At 36.9% G+C, this 19,239-nt stretch overlaps 1 protein-coding gene and 2 long non-coding RNA genes across 16 annotated transcripts; all 3 read left to right on the top strand.

Annotated features, from left to right (window-relative positions):
• The first annotated feature begins 820 nt into the window (after window positions 1-820).
• LOC133706710 (uncharacterized) lies at window positions 821-2,447 on the top strand. Its single transcript, XM_062132258.1, has 2 exons — window positions 821-963; window positions 1,299-2,447. The coding sequence occupies exon 2, from the start codon at window positions 1,381-1,383 to the stop codon at window positions 2,227-2,229; it is 849 nt and encodes a 282-aa protein (XP_061988242.1). The 5' UTR covers window positions 821-963; window positions 1,299-1,380; the 3' UTR covers window positions 2,230-2,447.
• A 6,575-nt stretch (window positions 2,448-9,022) lies between these two features.
• On the top strand, window positions 9,023-13,947 carry LOC133726556 (uncharacterized). 2 transcript variants are annotated; one of them, XR_009854870.1, is made up of 8 exons: window positions 9,238-9,373; window positions 9,486-9,554; window positions 9,636-9,783; window positions 9,888-10,050; window positions 11,376-11,486; window positions 11,636-11,730; window positions 13,567-13,671; window positions 13,915-13,947. It is a non-coding gene; the product is annotated as an uncharacterized LOC133726556 (long non-coding RNA). The 2 variants fall into 2 exon arrangements; XR_009854871.1 differs by lacking the exons at window positions 9,238-9,373; window positions 9,486-9,554 and adding an exon at window positions 9,023-9,054.
• Window positions 13,948-14,329: 382 nt separating this feature from the next.
• Window positions 14,330-18,800, top strand: LOC133726554 (uncharacterized). 13 transcript variants are annotated; one of them, XR_009854869.1, is made up of 9 exons: window positions 14,330-14,453; window positions 14,539-14,615; window positions 15,443-15,546; window positions 15,670-15,784; window positions 16,307-16,457; window positions 16,949-17,241; window positions 17,329-17,572; window positions 18,066-18,157; window positions 18,290-18,800. It is a non-coding gene; the product is annotated as an uncharacterized LOC133726554 (long non-coding RNA). The 13 variants fall into 13 exon arrangements; XR_009854868.1 differs by having other exon boundaries at window positions 18,033-18,157; XR_009854867.1 differs by having other exon boundaries at window positions 17,329-17,593; window positions 18,033-18,157; window positions 18,380-18,800.
• The last annotated feature ends 439 nt before the right edge of the window (window positions 18,801-19,239 follow it).

Below are 19,239 nucleotides of genomic sequence, written 5' to 3'. Positions count from 1 at the left end.
CAGCTCACAGGCAGAGTGAAGGAAAGAGAAGGTGGTCTGATGGGATTCATCAGCCTGTGGAGGCTAAAGAATGTTTGAAGATTCAGGTATATATTGTCTCAACTTTTGACAGTTGGGGCGTGAAGTTCTTTCTTTTCTTCTGTATCTTGTCTCAATCACACACACACACACACACGATTCTGGTTTAAAGATGTAATTTCGGTATACTTAGGCTGAACGAGTTGTTGTGGCACAAATCAAATATCAGTCTCTGTTCAGACTCTATCCAAAGCTATGGGGATGACCAAGACCGCGAAGACTGAAGTATGTGTGTTTATATGCATTCTGACGTATGAGTTGGCAGAAAATTTCCTCACAAATATACAAGGTCAGATGCTTAAGTATACTGAAAATCAGTTGTCATGTAAAACCATTGCATCATTTCAGGACAAAAGTTTATTGGAAATGTTGCATACACCATTCATTGAAGTGCCAACATATGTGGCAAACATTCTCAATGTTTTTCCTATTCAAAAGCTTTAGGATATTTAATATATTTTTCTTTTTCTCACTTTTATCTGATATCCATACTTATATGGAAGTGCTTTCAACTTGAAATATATTTGTAAGTAAATATATTGGCCAACTTCATGTTTTGAGTTTGCAGAGGTCAGCAAGTAACCATCTCTCAAGTTTTTAATGCAATCTTGACTGTTTGGTTATTCTCAGTACTGAGATTGATAGGGAGAAGTTGTACATTCACTTGTTTGTTGCCATCCGCTAATGACTGCACATTTATTTTGGGCTTTTGGGCTTGTTTGTTACCAGCAGCCCATTAAACATTAATTGTGTAAACCTATCCGCTGCACTAGTTTAAATAGAACTCCCACTAGGCCGCTCATCACCAATCGTTCGTTCGTTCGCTCACTGGCTTCCTAACTGCCTCATCTGCTCAATCCCACCACCTCTTGTCAACTTAATCAGGTGTGAAGTGGTTGCTTCTGTTTTGATTCGATTGTCTGTTGATTCCTTTGCCTCGTTAGATTGATTGTTGATTCATTTTCAGTTTGTTTGTTTGACTTTTTGATTTCTTTTCTAATTTTGAATCCAGATCTGGGAGTCTTGTTTTGATTATTTGATATTAAGAAAAAAAAAAAATGGATCTGCCTAATCCTTGTAGGAGAGGGAAATCCCCTCCTCGTTGTTTTAGGGCTACCTGCATATAATTTCAAACACCTTTATTTTTTCAATTTTTTTTTATTGGTTGACGCGTTTTCCTAATCCTGATAGAAATGGGTTATTTTCTCCTCGTTGATTAGGGATATAGCTAGATAGATGTGTATATATATCGTAGTTTAGTGATCATCCACCACAATCACCATTTTGGATATCACTACAAGTATGTCGACGACGACAGCCGAGAAACATATTTTTTTTAGCAAAGTCGTACAAAGAGAATCAATTGAACCACCAGGTATGGAAACCTATCTTCCGATCGTGTTTTATCTCATGAAGCAGACCCTCTGTTGGTATGATCACCCGACGGAGTTTACTTGCGAAACCTCCCCAGCTGGACAAAGAGGTTTTGCGATTGATTTCTCCAGCAGAGAAGACCAGATTGATACTTTCGCCAATGTCATTTCGGGAATGGGTGTCCCACGACAGGAGCAACCAACTATCCTTAAAAAAATATCTGACATGTTTCAAGTGGCTGTTCCCTGGAAGTGTGTTCTTGTGTTAATTGCTGACGTGACTGTGCAATTACTGGGTAGTTATGGTGATCTTGGTGCCATTGATAATCTTATAAGGTCATCCCCCAATGTTGAGTTCCGCTTAAAATATAGGGGGTTTACTGGTACATGGCGCTGGGAAACACATACAATTTGTGATGTTGACTATCATGATACCACCACCACTGATGAGCTTTTATTGGAAATTGATAGGCTTACATTGGAGTCCTTTGAAACTCAGTGGGTCAGGTTTGTTCCGGCAACTAGATCATCAGTTAAGAGTTTGCAGAAAGTGAGACTTGATAGTTTGGATGAAGCTACTATTAAACTGAACCCATCATGTAGCATCTGTAAGGATGACTTTGCCGAAGGCGGTGTGGATCAACTGGTTATTCCTTTGCCTTGTGCACACCATTATCATGTAGATTGCATTATTCGGTGGCTGGAGATGGGTCACGTGTGCCCCTTGTGTCGATATGCCTTGCCAACTGTGGAAGATGGCGAGCCTTCGAATTCTTAACGGGGGGCCAGAAAAATGTATTTGTCAGCTGATCAGATACAAAGCTAATGTTGAACAAAATTGTTCATTGTGTAATAATTGTATGACTTCCTTGTATCATGTTATGTTGTTGATGAATGTTTAGATCCCGAGTGTCCTGGCTCTGATCTGTATTTTGTATTTCTCAAATTGAATGCAATTCATATGAATTTCAAGTGGAAACCCAAAATTTACCTTCACCTACTTTGTAAGCCGTTTAGGGCATTCAGTTTGTTCTTTCCATACACTGTACCACCAGGGTGTTCTCTTATCTAGTAATGGAATGGAGAGGACCAATGGCATGAACTGGTGAACAAGTGCTGAAGCTTCATGTTAGACTGTCATCATATGCAGTTGATCGGGATTTTAGATTGTCTTGTAGAAGAGGGGCTTTGTTATCCTCGTTGATTTAGGGCCATCTAGTTCATCAAATTAAATTAAAAAAAATAATAAGAAAAAGAAAATGTTTTCCTAATCCTTGTAAGAGTAGAGGCGCAAATCCTGGGTGAGTTAGGGATAGAATTAGCTAGATTATATACATAATTTAGTGATCATCGGATATCACTACTTCAAGCATGTCTTCGTCCATCACCGAGAAGCATTATATTTTTACCAGAGTGTTGCAAAAAGAAACTCATCCCTTTCCAGAGAGGGAGGACCGTCTTCTGATCAGTGTTCATTTCCGGAAACAAAGTCGCTGTTGGTATGATGATCCAACGGACTATACTTCTGAAACGACTGCAGCTGCACAAGAAGCAAGTTTTGTCCCTGTGCACGACAGAGAATTTTATTTAGATGCTCTGGAGCAGCATCTTACAAGAGTATGGGCGTCCCACCACGATCATCATTTATAAAATATATGAGGTGCTTCCTGCTGCTGTCCGTGGCTGCGTTCTTGTGTTAATAGCCGACGTGACTGTTAGATTACTGGGTAGTTTTGATGATCATGTTGCCATTGATAATTGCATAACGGCATCCCCCAATGTCAACTTTACCTTAGATTTTCAAGCTGGGGGCATCGAAACATTTACGGTTCGTGAAGTTGACTATCATGGTACCTATATCCCCTGGGGTCAGCAAAATGATGATGGTACCACTATCACTGATGAGCTTTCATCGGAAGTTGATAGGCTTACATTGGAGTCCTTTCAAACTCAGTGGGTAAGGTTCGTTCCTGCGTCTAGATCATCAGTTGAGAAATTGCAGAAGGTGAGACTTGATAGTTTGGAAGAATCGAACTCTGAAACTGAACCCATTATGTAGTATATGTAGAGATGACTTTGCCAAAGGCGGTGTTGATCAACTGGTTATTCCTTTACACAAATCATGTAGATTGCATTATCCGGTGGCTGGAGGTGGGTCACGTGTGCCCCTTGTGCCGATATGCCCTGCCAACTGAGGTAGATAGCGAGCCTTCAAATTTTTAATGGAGGCCAAAGAAATGTATATGTCAGTTTATCAGATATTTATCTAGCTAATGTTGAACAAATTGTTCATTGTATCAGTTTATGTAATTTGGTGACTCTTTAGAATTTAGATCCCAGGAGGATCATCGTTCTCATATATATTTTGTAATTCTCATTTCAATCCATCTTCTTAAAAATAAAATAAAAAATTCTCATTTCAATCCAATCCATGCCTCATCAATATTTCATTGCATTGCAAGTGGAAAACCCAAATTGCCTTATGATATATGTGTCTAACAATATGTTTCCCCTTGTAGATTTCAGGGCGAGGATGACATAACTTAGCTATATATGGTTTTTTCAGAGTTTTTTTTATACTAGAATTGAGGTTGGAGTTGCATGATTTTTTTTTAATTAATTTTTTTTAAAGTCTATTCCCCACTTCAGCACTTGTGCTTAATACTATCGACAAGGACCGGTCAAAAATTGAAATAACCCAACCTAGAATGAGTCACATCATGAGAATCCCCACTAGTCACACTGTTTTATGCCGGTGGCGATCTAGATCTTATTTTTGACCTCAGCACATTTACATATCTCATACCAGGCTGAAAAAAAAATAAAAAAATATTAGATCATATTTGACCTCCTCATATCATATAAGCTTACAAGAATCGTGATCAAATTAAAAATTAAAAATTATAGCAAGTTCTTAATTTCAACCAGTTTTAATTTTTTTTTGGTTGATTCAATTTCATCTTTCAGAGTACGTAAATGCCATGAAACCGAAGTTATCTGGTAGTTTATAGGGAATGATACCAATCCTTCTAGTATATTAACTTGTTATTAACTAAAATACCATATTTCTAGTTAGATTAATTTGTTATCAACTAAAATACCAGTCCTTCTAATCAGGGTAGAATAGGGCCTTGTTCTCCTTGTTGACATTGAGGTTATAGATCATGCATAATCTCAATTATCAATATCACTACTTCAACCATGTCGATGACGTCACCTTTCGAGAAGCATTACTTTTTTAGCAGTGTCTCTAGCAAAAACAAGAGAGAAACCTGGTCCAGATAGAGAGGACTTGCTCCTGATCCATTTTTATCTCTTCCAGCAAATCTATTCTTGGTATGATGAAGGAATGGATGGATTTCAAAACTTTTTAATTAGTGCGGAATAAGTTTAACAATTAAACTACTAACTAAAAATAAAATCCATTCCTTTAACCCATGATCTTGGCTTATTGTGATATGTATATAACCAAAGCATGCATAGTAAGGAAGAACAAAGAGGGAGTTTATGTTCTACTCACCCTTGGAGCGTGATTTTAATCCGATCCAAGTGAACCACCAAAGTTCCTCTCCTTGATCTCTCCTTGTGTGTGTTTCCTCCACCTTGAAGCACCTTGAATTAAGAACTCCTTCTTGTGCTTGTAATCTCCTCCTTGATGTAACAAGTAAAGCCACAAAAATATATGGCCTCTAAGGATCTTCACCAAGTGAATCAAGAGATGAAGAAAGATGAAAGAAAAGAAGAAATTATGCAAGCGTTCTTCTTTCCTTTAATTTCTGAAAAAATGGACCAAGAGAGAACTCTCTTTCTCTCTCTCTAATCTGAAAATAATAGTGTGGAGACACACACTTTTTTCTTTGTCCATGCTTTCCCTTTTATATAATAGGAAATAACTCCAATTACTAAAAGAAACATATTGACTTTCATAAAGCCAATATTTTGGCTGGTCCATACATGTTATTGGGCACTAAAAATGTGTCTTGGGCTTTCATTTAAATCTCATTTAGTGAAGCCCAAGTCCACACCAAAAACCCGACAATCGTTTAGGCCCAATAGGTTCGGTTTTACCCGAAAATCCTAATTATGTTCAAATAATAAATCTAATTAATTATTTGCTCATAACCAACTCTTGTTTAATCTTCTTCATATACAATCTCAAGGATCCACTTATATGGTGTGCGATCTCTTAGGTTCTAATTAACAAGGCAGTGAAGTTTATAGAAACCATTCTATTTTGTTTACGAATCAAAAACTCCATTTTTGATTCTCCCTTGTTATTAGGATAATAAATGTTTATTAATCCTCGGAGACTTCACAAGTCATGAGTGACGTCTTGCAACATATCATGACTACCCTAGTTAATGTAGAATGACAAAGAACCTATTCAATTGGAATTACAATACAATACGGTCCTTCTCTAACACGATGTTCTAAATCACATCATCGGGGTATGGAATTGATATGTCAATCCCCTAATGTGATTTTCATTCTTATGTGATTCTTAGAATGTGATTAAAAAACTCCTTTTTAAATCTCATTCAATGCTTTGGCCAAAGACTCATTGAATCACATCTTTGAACATACACCTTATTTACTTAAGGATAGAGATTCATTGTTGTACACTCACATGTCTCCATGAACGAATTGATTATACCAATGAATGCATCTATTATATCCATTAAGGGACACAATATTATTGCATCATCAAGAGATAATCCATTCACTCATAAGACAACTATGGTGTCTCAGGTCAAAGGACTAATTTGTATTATTGCAATTTAGAGTTCAAGTTTGACATGTAAGTAAGACTCCATACAAGAACTCTAATGATCGCGTTCAGTGTACTCTTTAAGTTAAGAGCACCCACATACTTGTATTAGTGTCTCTACACAAATGACAAGAGACATATCATCCTCCATATTGAGCATACATAGTATGTGCTAGTCTTTCCGGATTATCAATGTCCAAGTGATAATCCTATGACTAGGAACCTTTTAGGATAAGAGTGTGAAAGAGTAAAGGTCTCACACATCTAACTCTTTAGATTATTTTCTCTTTAACTCATATTCCTTGGACCTTGTTCAATCAAATATTAAATATAAGCAATGAACAATAAACTTGCCCTTTTGATTAATAATAATTACAATAATAATTATATCAAAATGATTGTTTTAGGACACAATTCCTTCAATGATCATCCAACAAACGTTATTCGCGAAGGCTCGATAGCTGAAACAAAAACTTTTCCCATCCGTTTCTCATGTACAAACCACAGACGAGGGTATACACAATCTATGAGTAGACTACTTTCGACGATGGGCGTCCGGCGAGAAGAGCTGCCACTTATACTTGAAAAACTTTTTTTTCAGGTGGTTCCGAGCGATCGAGGCCATTCCGGAGCGTCGATTGTTGTTCTACTAGCTGACGTAACTGCGCGCTTGTTGGGTAGGTTTGATGATCATGATGCCATTGATAGAATTATTAGGGAACATCCTGCTAATTAATGGATTGGGAATACGATACAGTGGGGCTGAATCACATGCATTGCGTGATGTTGACAATCATGATACCCCTATCGCTGATAGGCTTATATTGGAGTCCTTTGAAACTGAGATGTTCAAGTTTGTTCCCGCAACTAGATCAGCAATAGAGAATTTGCACAAAATGAGACTTGATGGTTTGGAAGAGGCTACTATCAAACAGAACCCAACATGTAGTATATGTAAGGATGAATTTGCCAAAGGCAGGGTTGATCAACTGATTATCCCATTACCTTGCGCACACCATTATCATGTACATTGCGTTGTTCAATGGCTGGAGCTGAGTCACATGTGCCCTTTGCGTCGATACCCCCTGCTAACTTTGGAAGAGGGTGGCGAGCCTGCAAATTTTTTACCCAGTTTGGAAGAGGGTGAGCCATCAAATTCTTTGCCGAGTGTTGAAGAGGGTGAGGCGGTGAGCCATCATATCCTGAACGGAGGCGGAGAAAAATTTTAGGCAAATGTTCATCAAAATTGTTTATGTAATTATGTTTCAATAATCTTTTCGAGTCCTTGCATCATGCATGTTATGTTACTAAATGAATGTTTATATTAACCTACGTGGTTTACTGGTTTATATATTGATGTTAGAAACTACACGCTATCAGAAAGAAAATCTCCAAGGGCATGCAAAACAAGCTCACTAGCTTGGATTTCTGGCTGATGGGTATTATTCAATTTTTCATAAGAATTCTTACTGCAAAACCCAAATCTATCTCCTCAATGATTCCACCTACTCTGTAATATGCAAATTTGAAAACTCACTTTAATCGAGCATGTTGCAATCTCGGAAGCTTTCCGCAAGCAATTCATTTAGACACAAAGTGTACGTGAAACGAGGAGTGATTAATCAATCTTTTTCTTTTATGGTACAAAATTGTAAGTATGGGTGAGTTTTGTTGAGGCTAGCTATAACGATTTCCTTATTATCTTACAATTCTTCAAAAATAAATAAATAAATAAAATAAAATAAAAAATCCAAATGACCTCGGCATTAATGTTCTGCATGCAGTTTTACGTGTCCACGTGTGATGTGACAGAAAATAATTGAAGAGAAGCATGTATGTATATTCCTTCTTTGGTCAGAGGATTCAGAAGAAAAGCATTCAATCAATTCATCTTTAGCTTTACCAAAGTAAGCTTCATCGATTTCCTATTGGCTAGCTTGGATCGGATCGGGTTTGAGTATGTTCTGAATTATAAAGTGGATGCATTGCATTATATACTAAATAGAAACATGAATAAACAGCAAGTTGGTCGACCTCTATGTTATCAGTTATGGTATCATGCATGATCATATCTGTCTAGGTCTATTTGTGTATATAAATCCGCTAGTTCCTGTCTAGCTATGATCCTCATCCCACGAATGATGAGTTGAAACCAAATCAAATTGACGATTTCTTTCACGTATTATTTTCGCCAAAATTAGCATTTAGCTAACCAAATCGTAAAAAATTAACGATTAAACGTTGATCATCATCAAAATATTTCATTGGAACTCAGTTTCTTCCAAGTGTTTGTGTAACCGTACATTTGTCTTTTTCTGTAGAGAAATAGTTTTGACCAATTATGCATTAATTATGCAAATGAGAGATGCATAGCAACACTTCAATCGCCACTTGTTCAAACTAGAGCGGGAGGTAATCTTCTATATTTCCTTTTCATCAGTATAATATATAGGTAGAGACAGAGCTTAGTCCTGGCCACTTAATTCTGTGTATCATGTTGGTTCATTACATGGAAACGTCTGTGATTCTTTTCTGCTTATCAAGAGAACTATAACAATGAGGGGGTTAGGGAAATTAAAGGAAGAAGGACCAAATTAAGATTTGGTGTTCAGCCAATGATGAAAAAGACTGTGCTTGCCTTGTGTGAACCAAATTCTTAATCAGTTCCTGATTTATTGCTCTGTATTTAGACCTTGAACAAATTAATTGAATGGAGAGCAGAGACTTATCTGTTGACTGCTATTTTCTTTTTCAGGAATATATACAGGATGGCATTGATTGGACAAGAGTTGAATTTGATCGAAGGCAACCAGGATTGCCTTGGTCTTTTTGAAGGTATTGAACTTGTCAATATATGATCGGCTTAATTAAGTATATATGTATTTCATCGTTTTTACTGTACGTACAGTAACTTGTTAACTTCGTGATCTATTGTATAAAAGTTATATTTGGTACTTCATAATCGCTTGTGGTCCTACAAGTTTGACAATTTATGTGTTCATAGTTGTTCATGATATCTATAAGGGATTGCACTGGAAGGAAGGAATTGATCTACATCTTGAAAGATAACATAATAATCAAGATCTTCGTGCATGCATGGTTGAAGATTTTATTGTGCAGAAAGCTAGCTAGATTCCTAATAAATTCTCCATATGTAAGATTGTGAATATGCGTGCATATCCAATTTGTTAGTCAAGTACGTATACTCTTGTTGAAGCATATATAACCTGATGAGCATCTCTTATATATTTTGCTGGTTTGTGAAGCCTGTACGCGCGTTTAGTTACTGCACTTATTCCTCGTCGGTCTATGGTTGTCTCTTTTTTAACAATGAGGTAGGTCTCTAGCTAGCATTTGAAGCTAATTAAACTTTACCGTATTCATTTCTCTGAACCTTCTAACAATATAAAATGCAGAGACCGGTGGGAGGGATTACTCAGTCCCTCTTAGATGAAAGAGTCCACTTTCTCCAAATGGTAGCGATTTTACCTTCGCCAGCGAAGCTTAGCGTAGCATCAGACGCGAGTAGTATCGATCACATCAATCAGGATCTGAGATAGGTAGGTTGGGCTGAAACCGAGTAGGATAGGTTGGTTTTCTATGCTTACATATTTGCCAGATTTGAGATTTGAGATTTTCAATTTTCGATTTGATGTCATCGTAGGTAGGTTGCTGGGGTGGGAGGGAATAGAAGATTGTGGTGGACTTCAGGGGGAGGGTTTCCGGAGAGGTGGTTATTCAATCAATTTCTGCATTGAGTATAAAACTGTGCATCGATCGAGTTAGAATTGCGCTGGGAGAAATAGAGGTGCCTCTTCTTAATATATCCAGGTAACCTTCAGATTCCATCAAACTTTTTCTGTATCACCCATTACTGTTTGAAATCTGCAAATGATTTGGTGGCTGGTATTGGAAGAATGCTACTCCTTAGCTTTACTCATCTCAGGATTTGGTGGTCATCTCATTATTTCATTTCTGATCAAGCTGTTTTCTTTCCGAATGTTCCATTACGCATTGAAATCGTGTGCTCTATGGTGTGATGTTCTGAAAAATTGCAGTCTTGGTCTTAAGCATAGAGTTTCAAACCAAATGCATATGGCTTAATGTTATGAAAGTAGCAGGAAGAGTGTAAAGATTCCTCCTTTTGGTTGGTGTTGGCCTTGACTGAGAAGATCATAGTTACATTGGGGTTGAAGAATAGGGGACTTGATCAGGGTCTATCTATGCTGGCATTTGTTCCAATTTAATGGAGTTTGTCTGTCTTTAATTGAGGGTTTAGTACTCTACATTCGTGATAGTATTGCAAGTGATGAATAAAAGTTGGAATAGTGATTCTATATCTCTTTTGGTGTTTGAGGTAGAGGTGTGGATGTAGGAATCAAACTTCAAATATGGACCGGCCTTGCTCGCCTCTACGACAAAGGGGTCTCAGTAAACTCTACACCTTGAAAACCCTACTTCTCTTAACTGTGAATGAGGAGACGTTCTGCTTATTCTTTGCTTTGGAGTTGGGGTAGGATAGAGTGAATGGAGAAAAGCATGTATAACAATTGTGGTTTCTGTTAATGCATGACCTGCTACTGCTGTCCAAAGACTGCAGCAGAATCCTTTGTACAGTGTCCATAGAAATAATTTGTCCTCCTTTTCTATGTAAGTATTGTGTTATTAGATACCTCCAAAATAAAGTGAAAACTTATTTGGTTTCGGAAAAAATCATTGAAGTAATATAAGAATACAGGTTTATGTTTGAGATCGTGCTGCAGCAAATGTGTGTGTGTATATATATATATATATATTCCACAGCGTGTTTTTTTCTCTTCTTTTTTCATCTATTTGTGCAGCTTAGTGATGTGGTCAAACCTGTCTGAGCTGCCATCTCTCTTATTAGATATTGTTTGAATCAATTGATTGTTTATTAGTTGAGACAATGATAGAGGAAAACAGGACATAAATTATAATGCCCGCTTAAAGTCATTATCTGAACCCTATATTGTCAATCAAGGGTTCTGTTATAAGTTGTGAAAAGGATTCTGTGTGTGCACCGGAACATATAATATATATATATATAATTAAGAGATCCAGAAAATCATGTAAATAAAGTGGAAAAGGGGCCTAACTTATGTTACTTAATGCAATAAATATGTTTTTTTTTTCAGACAACACTAGCATGGGCATGCAGACTTTCTGGAAGGATATGCACTGAGCATCAAGGGAAGAGCATTAGAAAGGGGTAGGGTTGAAGGAGCTTTTGGTCTATTCTGCATCTGGTAACAACTCTCTCTTTATAATCTTATGTTTTGGGACTGTTCTTCTTAAACTGTAGGTTGTGGTGATTAGATATGGGTTGTTTGGCTTTTTTCTTTCTGTCTGATTTCCCTTTAGTATAACATCTATCTTGATTTTTTTTTTCTTGCAGCAGAGATACTGTGTGCACATTATCAAAATAAACTTAGCTCATCAAAACGCAGTTTTCAAAAGGCTTCCTAAAACTGATGCATCTACCTTTTGAAGGTAAGTAAAACTCTGAAGACAATTACATTACATTCGTAGAAGTTAGCTGCACTCTCTTTAGATCAATCACTGTATTTGTTCCCGTATCATTTACTATTGGCTTCAGTGTTAACAGTATTGTTCATTAGTGGATTGCTCTGTTTCAAATTTAGTGTGGCTGTGAATATGAGAAGGTCAAAGTATAAATAAATATGAAATTGGATTAACTGCTAAATCAGAATCCTATTGCACCAAGTTAGTTTCCAATATGAGAATCCTATTAGCAGCTAAATGAAAACCCTATTATCCTCGATTAATCCCCAAAAAAAAAAAAAAAACAAAATTCATTTAAACCTTCAGATGTAACCTTAACCTGAGACCTGTTTTTGCTGTATCTTTTGTTGTTTTCAAATTTTTCTGGTTAGGTGGCTCTTTATCAGTTATTTTGCTCTATGGTGGTTTATATTTCAATCTATTTCGCTTTATGTCATGTTTTTGTTTCTGTCAATATCAATCAGCTTACAAATGAAAAAAAATTGAATAACAATTGATGTCAATTTGGAAAAAAAGAACTTGCATTAAAATTTGCTACAAGTGCTATATGATCTGAATTATATGATTTTCTTTCTAACAAAGCCTTTCTTTATCTACAGCTATACTGCATAATATCTTGCTGACTTGATACAGCTTAAAATATGTTTCTTCCGTTAATCGAAAACTATACTTCAAACTCTTAAATATTTGTTTGTATTTTGGACCACTGTATCCACTTCTCTTTATACTTTATAGCTTTTAAACTGTTTTGTTTTCGTTTTCTCTTTTGGAAAACTACACCTCCTATATTTTGATTGTTAATCCGCCAATAGTTTGTTCAAGTTGAATTTGATCTAATGTTCAACATTCTGTATCACTTTGGTTCAAATGCTCATGTTATTTTTTATAGCTTTCAACTGTAGTTGTGCGAGTGACCTTTAACCATATTCATCAATTTTTTTTGAATCTGTGAATTTTGGATTTTGTTTTCTTTAAAAACAAAACATATTAAAACTACATATTGGTCTTAAAATCAACACAATTAGAAAACTACATGTAGCATCAATTAAAAAGTTTCTATAGTTCAATGAATCATCAAATTATTAAACCTTGGTTCTGCTATTTACATTTTTGTTCAATATCAGTTTTTTTTTTTCTCTGTCTCTCTGTAAACACTTTTGTTCAATATCAGTATTCAAAATCAATATTTTGCATTTACATTAAAATAGTAGAGATTAGTTCCACTGTTTTTGAATGCATTACTAATTTGATTCCAGAATAATATATTCTTCACTCCAGTTTTTATATCACTATTAATTAGTGGATTGCTGAATTTCCACTTTTATGTGGTTATGGATATCAGAAGTCTGACATATATGTACATATAAGATTACATTAGGACTTCATTTCACAATCACTTATACTTGCTTTATTTTGCTTAAAAAGAAAAAGAAAAAGAAAAGGTTCTTTAGATCTAACCTTGATCTGAGATATGTTTTTCATGTACATATTGTTATTATTAAGTTTTTGTTTTGAATACTTGCTAATTAGTTTTTTTTCGCTTCATAAACTTTTTGAATCCATTTGACTTCATTTTTTCTTCATGTCTCTGTAAATGTGAATCAGCTTACAAATAAACAAAGAGCAAACAGCAATTAATATAAATTTCAAACAACAGTGCAATAAAATTTGCTACAAATAGTGTCTGTTGCATTTGTTCTCTGATTGAAAAATTAAACTTCAAATGAGTGAAGTAATGACAAAAAGAGAGCAAATAAAGAAGGTTATGATGTTTGATTTGTATAATTGGTTTTTACCGTGCAGGGAGCTCCAAGGGGAAGGACACTACAATCAGAGACCAAGTTTCAGTGCTATGAACCTGCAACCATGAAATACTTTGGATATTACCATGCATTGACACCTGATGAGGTTAGTTTGTTGTGTACATTTGGACTTGGGGTTGGGGATTGGTGTACTGAACGTGTAGTAAGCTATTATAGTCTTTGCTAACTTCTAAATGAATGGGTTCATTTGATGATGTTAAGGTGATGAAATTGATTTAGTTCTCATTTTGTGCCTGATTTGATTGAGTTTAGATGGTAGCTAGAAGAGATGGAACTCATTATATTATCCCAACTATTGGGAAATTCATGGTGTAAATCTTTATTTCAGGTCAAGGAGCGGGTAGCACTAGCAAGGAAGGCAAAGACGCATGTTTGTTCGGATTACTCTCAAAGTCTCAAGTATATAATAGAACACCCATACCTTATATGTGAGTTCAGTTAGAAAGAAAACAATTGATGCATTTATACTACCTGCTGCGAAGCGCGGGCTCTGTAACTAGTTCTAACTATACTAAAACTGAAGCGGGAAAATGACAAACGGTCTCGACGGTTGTGCCCCTCCCCCTTTAATCAAATTACGCCCATATGTCCCTGCCCCGTTGAGCTACCACCAAATGCTTCACGCGTCTTCCTTTCTCTGCTCCACGGAAGCGGATAGAAGGTGACGGGTAGAGATTGAGGGAGATTGATAGGGAGGGAGGGTCTTCCTAGAGAGAGAGAGAGACAGAGACAGAGGGTAGAGATTGAGGGAGGGAGAGACAGAGAGAGACAGAGAGACAGAGAGACAGAGAGAGACAGAGAGATTATTTGCCTGGCAGAAAGAGAGACAGAGAGGTTGTTCCCTCAATAGACATTGATTTTGCTCAGGTACGGTACATCTGTTTTTCAGATAATTTCTTCAAACTCATTCTGAAGCTTTGCATGTCACTGATTTTGGGTTTGGGTGGTGCAGGCATTGCTGAGATTGATATTGATTTTGGGGCATTTGGATTTTCAATCAGGATGAGAGCAGTATCGAAATTGTATGAGGTATGTTGATCCGGATAGTTGTTTTTCATTTTCTGGGATTTGTTTGGGTGTATCAGTTGTATTAAACTCTGGGTTAGAGAATTATTGGAGTATTGGAGGCTGTAAACTCGTTAATCTCTGTTGTTTTCTGTTTCTCTTTTTTTTGTTTAGTCTCTGTGTGGCTTGGTGCATGTATCGTATATATGTGGTTTGTGTGGAGAAAGTTGTGAACTGCTGTAGAAATCATGCGATGATGCATGAAGTTTGTGCATGATTCCTAACAGTAACTTTTCAACCGTCTAAAAATCTCATATTGGTTTTGGATTTGGGAAAACTAAAGACTTCCCTGCTACCATGAAATTACAGTAGAGATTAGAAGTTATTGTGTTTACTTTGCAGCTGAAGGGATTGTTGAATATGTTTAAAGTAACCTCTTGCTTAAGGAACCATCTGTAATATGCAAGCCAGTTTATAAAACAAATGAAGTTCGGTTTATGAAATTCATAAACTATGACCCAGAATGGTTCAATTATAAATTCTGGGAGCCAGGAAAGAGTTCCATATATTTTTAGTGGCAGAACTCCATATAATTTCACATTGATTATAAAATATCATATATAGATACTGATATACTGGTATTCATTATCCAAAGTCCAAACACATAGCTCGATAGAAAAGTGCATAATTTGTTCAAGAGCAGAATGACAGTAAGCCAACCTCGACCTTTATTGTGTGTTTTTCTTTTCTGGTCTATTAATTTCCTCACTAATTACAACATCTATCATACTTTGGTCAAAAATATCAAACTTTGATTTGAGTACATACTAATTGGATTATGGATCATGCAGACGATAGAGATGAGAGTGCATATGGACTGCCCCGGATGCGAGAGCAAGGCTAGAAGTACACTTCAGAAGCTAAAAGATACGTCAATTCGGGTTATCTGATTAAGGTATATCACAACCTAGCTAATAATTAAGCTCGACTGACCCGATCAGAGTACGGAAAACATGATCATGCCTCCAATCCATTTGGTGAATTACAGATCGATTGTTTGTATGTTGTTTTGGTTTAGGTATCGACAACGTTGAGATAGACATGGCTCTGCAGAAGGTCACAGTGACCGGGTGGGCAAGGGCAAGAGGGTTGTCTTTTGAAGCAGCTTTCTTCTGGCTTGCTTTTGGTCACTGGTATGTTTTCTTTTTTGTAATTGAGTGAGAAATTGTTTTTGCTTTTGGTTACCAAAGTAGTGCCTTTTCTGTTCATGTCCCTGTGATCAATGTACATTTAGTTCGTTATGTTTGTGTGTCATTGTGCTGCTGGTTAATTTTGTTTTGGGAACTATCAGAACCTGTGGTATTAAAGTGATTAAGAGAACTTGATATTAAGTTCAAGAGAACTATTCAGCTAATAACCTGCTCATACGTGTGTTTCGTACAAAGTTAATTGTTTAACATGTAGGATTAAAGTGATTAACTTTTGTTAGAGTGCTTGATATCAAGTTCTAGAGAACTGATTAGCTGTCGGTCAAAAATCTGCTCATGTCTTTTTTAAAAGCTAATTGGAGTAATATCTGTTGGTGTGCCTGACAACTTTTCATCAACATGTTCATGCCTTATCACTATTTTTCTTTCAAGTATTGTGTCTCAATATTTTACTTACTGTGTTTCTGCCCATCCAGGGCCATTTAAGATTAATGGTGTTCCTCGTAGACAGGTGAACCAATCTTATGTTATTGGAACTTCAACCAAGGTTGACAGCTCTGGTGTTAACGTGGAGAAGTTTGATGACAAGTACTTTGCCAAGGAGGGTCAAAAGAAGCAAAAGAAGGGAGAAGGCGAGTTCTTTGAAGTGGAGAAGGAGGTGCTTTAATTCTTAAAACTTTAAAAGTGCCTTATTTACTGTTAGTATTCTTAATAATTCATACTCTACTCTCTTCAATAGAACTGCATATCTAGGGTGCCAAAATGAAAACCAACTCTGACCCTTCACAAATTATTTGGAAACTGGCATGTCTTTCTTCTCGATCAATTTAGTACGTATAAAATTCAGGAAGCAAAGAAACCGCAGCATCGCGCGGGCCTTTTTGCTAGTTAGAACTGGAGTTGATGAACTGTACTAGTATTGGATGTGTTCTGATGTGTGCAAAATTTCTTTCTAAATAAGACCCACATTGAACTTTCCCTTGATTTTGATATTTCTCAGCATTTGTGTTCAATGAAGTGAAAGAAATCTGTAGATTGTATGGACTGTTCATAATATATTGTTCAGTTAGTAACATTAGAAATTGTGCAGAAGTTGTTTGTACTATGTAGCTAAGACGCACACATTAATTGTTTCACTTGTTTCAGCAGAAAGGGAGTTCTTTTTCGATAAAGGAGTGTGTGATTTCAATTGCTTTGACAGTGGGGCTAATAACAGGAGTTCCTGCATTGGAATTGTCATAAGAATGCCCATGCAGCTACCCCCAGTGCTGCTTGATCTGGCTGTACTGATGTCCAGACCGCCAATAAAGGACCCTGGGGCATTGTAGAGATATGCTCTGCCTATTAATAACAAGGCTATCAGGGAGGTATAAAAGCCACTTGAAGATATCACAGAGAGTCTCAAGATAGCTGGAGTCAAGGCACTAGATTCAACTGAGCGGGTAATACATCAAACTAGAAAGCTTTGTGTTTGTTTTTGGTTTTGTCGAAAGAATTAGATGATAACCAAGACTTTAATTTGTATGTAGAATTTGAGGCAGGCATCTCCAGCACTGAAGCAGGGGAAGGCTTTAATTGTGTCTGGATTAGCTGAATGGAAGGAGGATCAGGGTGCTGAATCGCTTGGCAAGCTGGCGGTTGGAATGGATGAGCTCCAACAGATTGTGGAGGACAAAAATAGAGATGGAATTGCTAAGAAACAGAAAGAACTGATACCCTACGTCAGAGGGTGATCGGGTATATGCTAGAAGCATTACTTCTGGCATGGTGAAGGTTTACTTCTTATTTCACTAGGTATATCTAATAGGCTAGAGCAAGATATATAAATGAGCTCTAAGTAGCTCAGTCTGTGAAAAGAAGAACTTACAAACTTTTTGCATCTCACTTACGTATATGTCATAGCAAGGATTTCCAAATTGTGCATTCACTGTCAAAATATTAAGCACCTACCATTTCTTATATCAGATGCCTTGAGTTCCAAAATGTTTACGCCACAAACGAGTCTGTAGGTCTGATACTGTTACCGCAAGACTTTACTGCTGATGAGTAGATGTTAGTAATACGAGTGATATAAAAAGATTAGTGATACTCGTGCTTAGGAATAGTTAACTATTAGGAAAATCACCACCCATTCCCCAGTGATGAGTAGCTCAAAAGATGTTGAAGTGCATGAGATTGTAGTTATAACATGTGTAGTCACTAGTCTCATATATACCCTTGTCACTGACACCAGCTGAGCTCTTCCTGAGGAATTGGATTTCTGCAGTGTTGAAGAGGACATGGTGGAGGATTCCCCTTATGAAGTTTGATGGAGATTCTTCTACTCCATTGTTGTTTGAATAAGCTCACTTGCACTTGGTTAGTGTAGTTATCTTCTCTGTGCTGATACTTTTCTTATCAACAAATTAATAGCTAATTAGAACAATTCTAAGATAATAGAGGTGCATGTAGATTTGTCTTGTATTCATACTGAAACAATCAAATGTACAGGTCAATGTGGTTGTAACCTAATGATTTGCCGCGAATTGATGAATTGGACTAGAGACTGATATGATATATTGTATTTGCAAAACAAAACAGGGCAGACTGACAAGACGGTGAAGGTGGTGAGGGAAGGTGGAAAGGTGGTTACAATAGTAGGTCCAGTAATGCCTCCGGCGTTCAGATTTGTGCTCACCCCTACAGGGTCTATCTTGGAGAAACTGAAGCCGTACTCGAGGAGCAGGAAGGTGAATCCAGTGCTTGATCCCACAGGTCCATATCACTTTTATAAAGTTGTTGAAGCACTTGGTTACCTTGAGACTTCAAGAGCTACAGGAAAGGTTGTTGTGTACCCCATCCCATGAGATCGAGACTCGCTGTGTCTATAATCTAGGATTTCTATTACAGATTTAGTCGATTTTTACTGTATGTATGCAGCAGTTACTTGAAGACTTGTAGTACGGGGATGTAAGAGATGCTTGTTATATATCTAGAATCAGAGCTTCTTTACTTTCTTTGCTGTTTGCTTTGTTCCTACTTCCTACTCAACCGATAGTTATTTTTCTGTATTTGCTGCACGATATTTGCTTGAGGATTCTCAGTCGGAAATTAAAATTTACCAGTTTTTGGTAGACATGGTTGGAACTTGGTACAGTAAATGAGAACATATTATAGTCCATATAGTTTTTGGTACACTTGTCATTCTAGCTATTAGGCACAAATAAGTAATTGAAAGGAAAGGAAATAAACTCGCAATAATTCATCATTCATTGATATATGCCTCTCTTCAGGCTGTGGGTTACTAGGGGTGGGCGCGGTGCGGTTCGGTTCGGTTTAAGGCCCAAACCGCAACCAAACTGCATTTTTCGGTTGGCCTATATATCAAACCGCAACCGCATTACAAAAGGGATGAACCGATAATTTCGGTTACATCATTTTTCAGTGCGGTGCGGTGCGGG

Source organism: Rosa rugosa, chromosome 1 (genome assembly GCF_958449725.1).
Source record: "Rosa rugosa chromosome 1, drRosRugo1.1, whole genome shotgun sequence".
NCBI lineage: Eukaryota > Viridiplantae > Streptophyta > Magnoliopsida > Rosales > Rosaceae > Rosa > Rosa rugosa.
The sequence above is the reverse complement of the archived record's forward strand: the minus strand, read 5'-3'. Positions and strand labels throughout refer to the sequence as shown.

Coding starts and splice junctions, on each gene's coding strand:
- LOC133706710 (XM_062132258.1), top strand. CDS start 1,381: ATGTCGACGACGACAGCCGAGAAACATATTTTTTTTAGCAAAGTCGTA.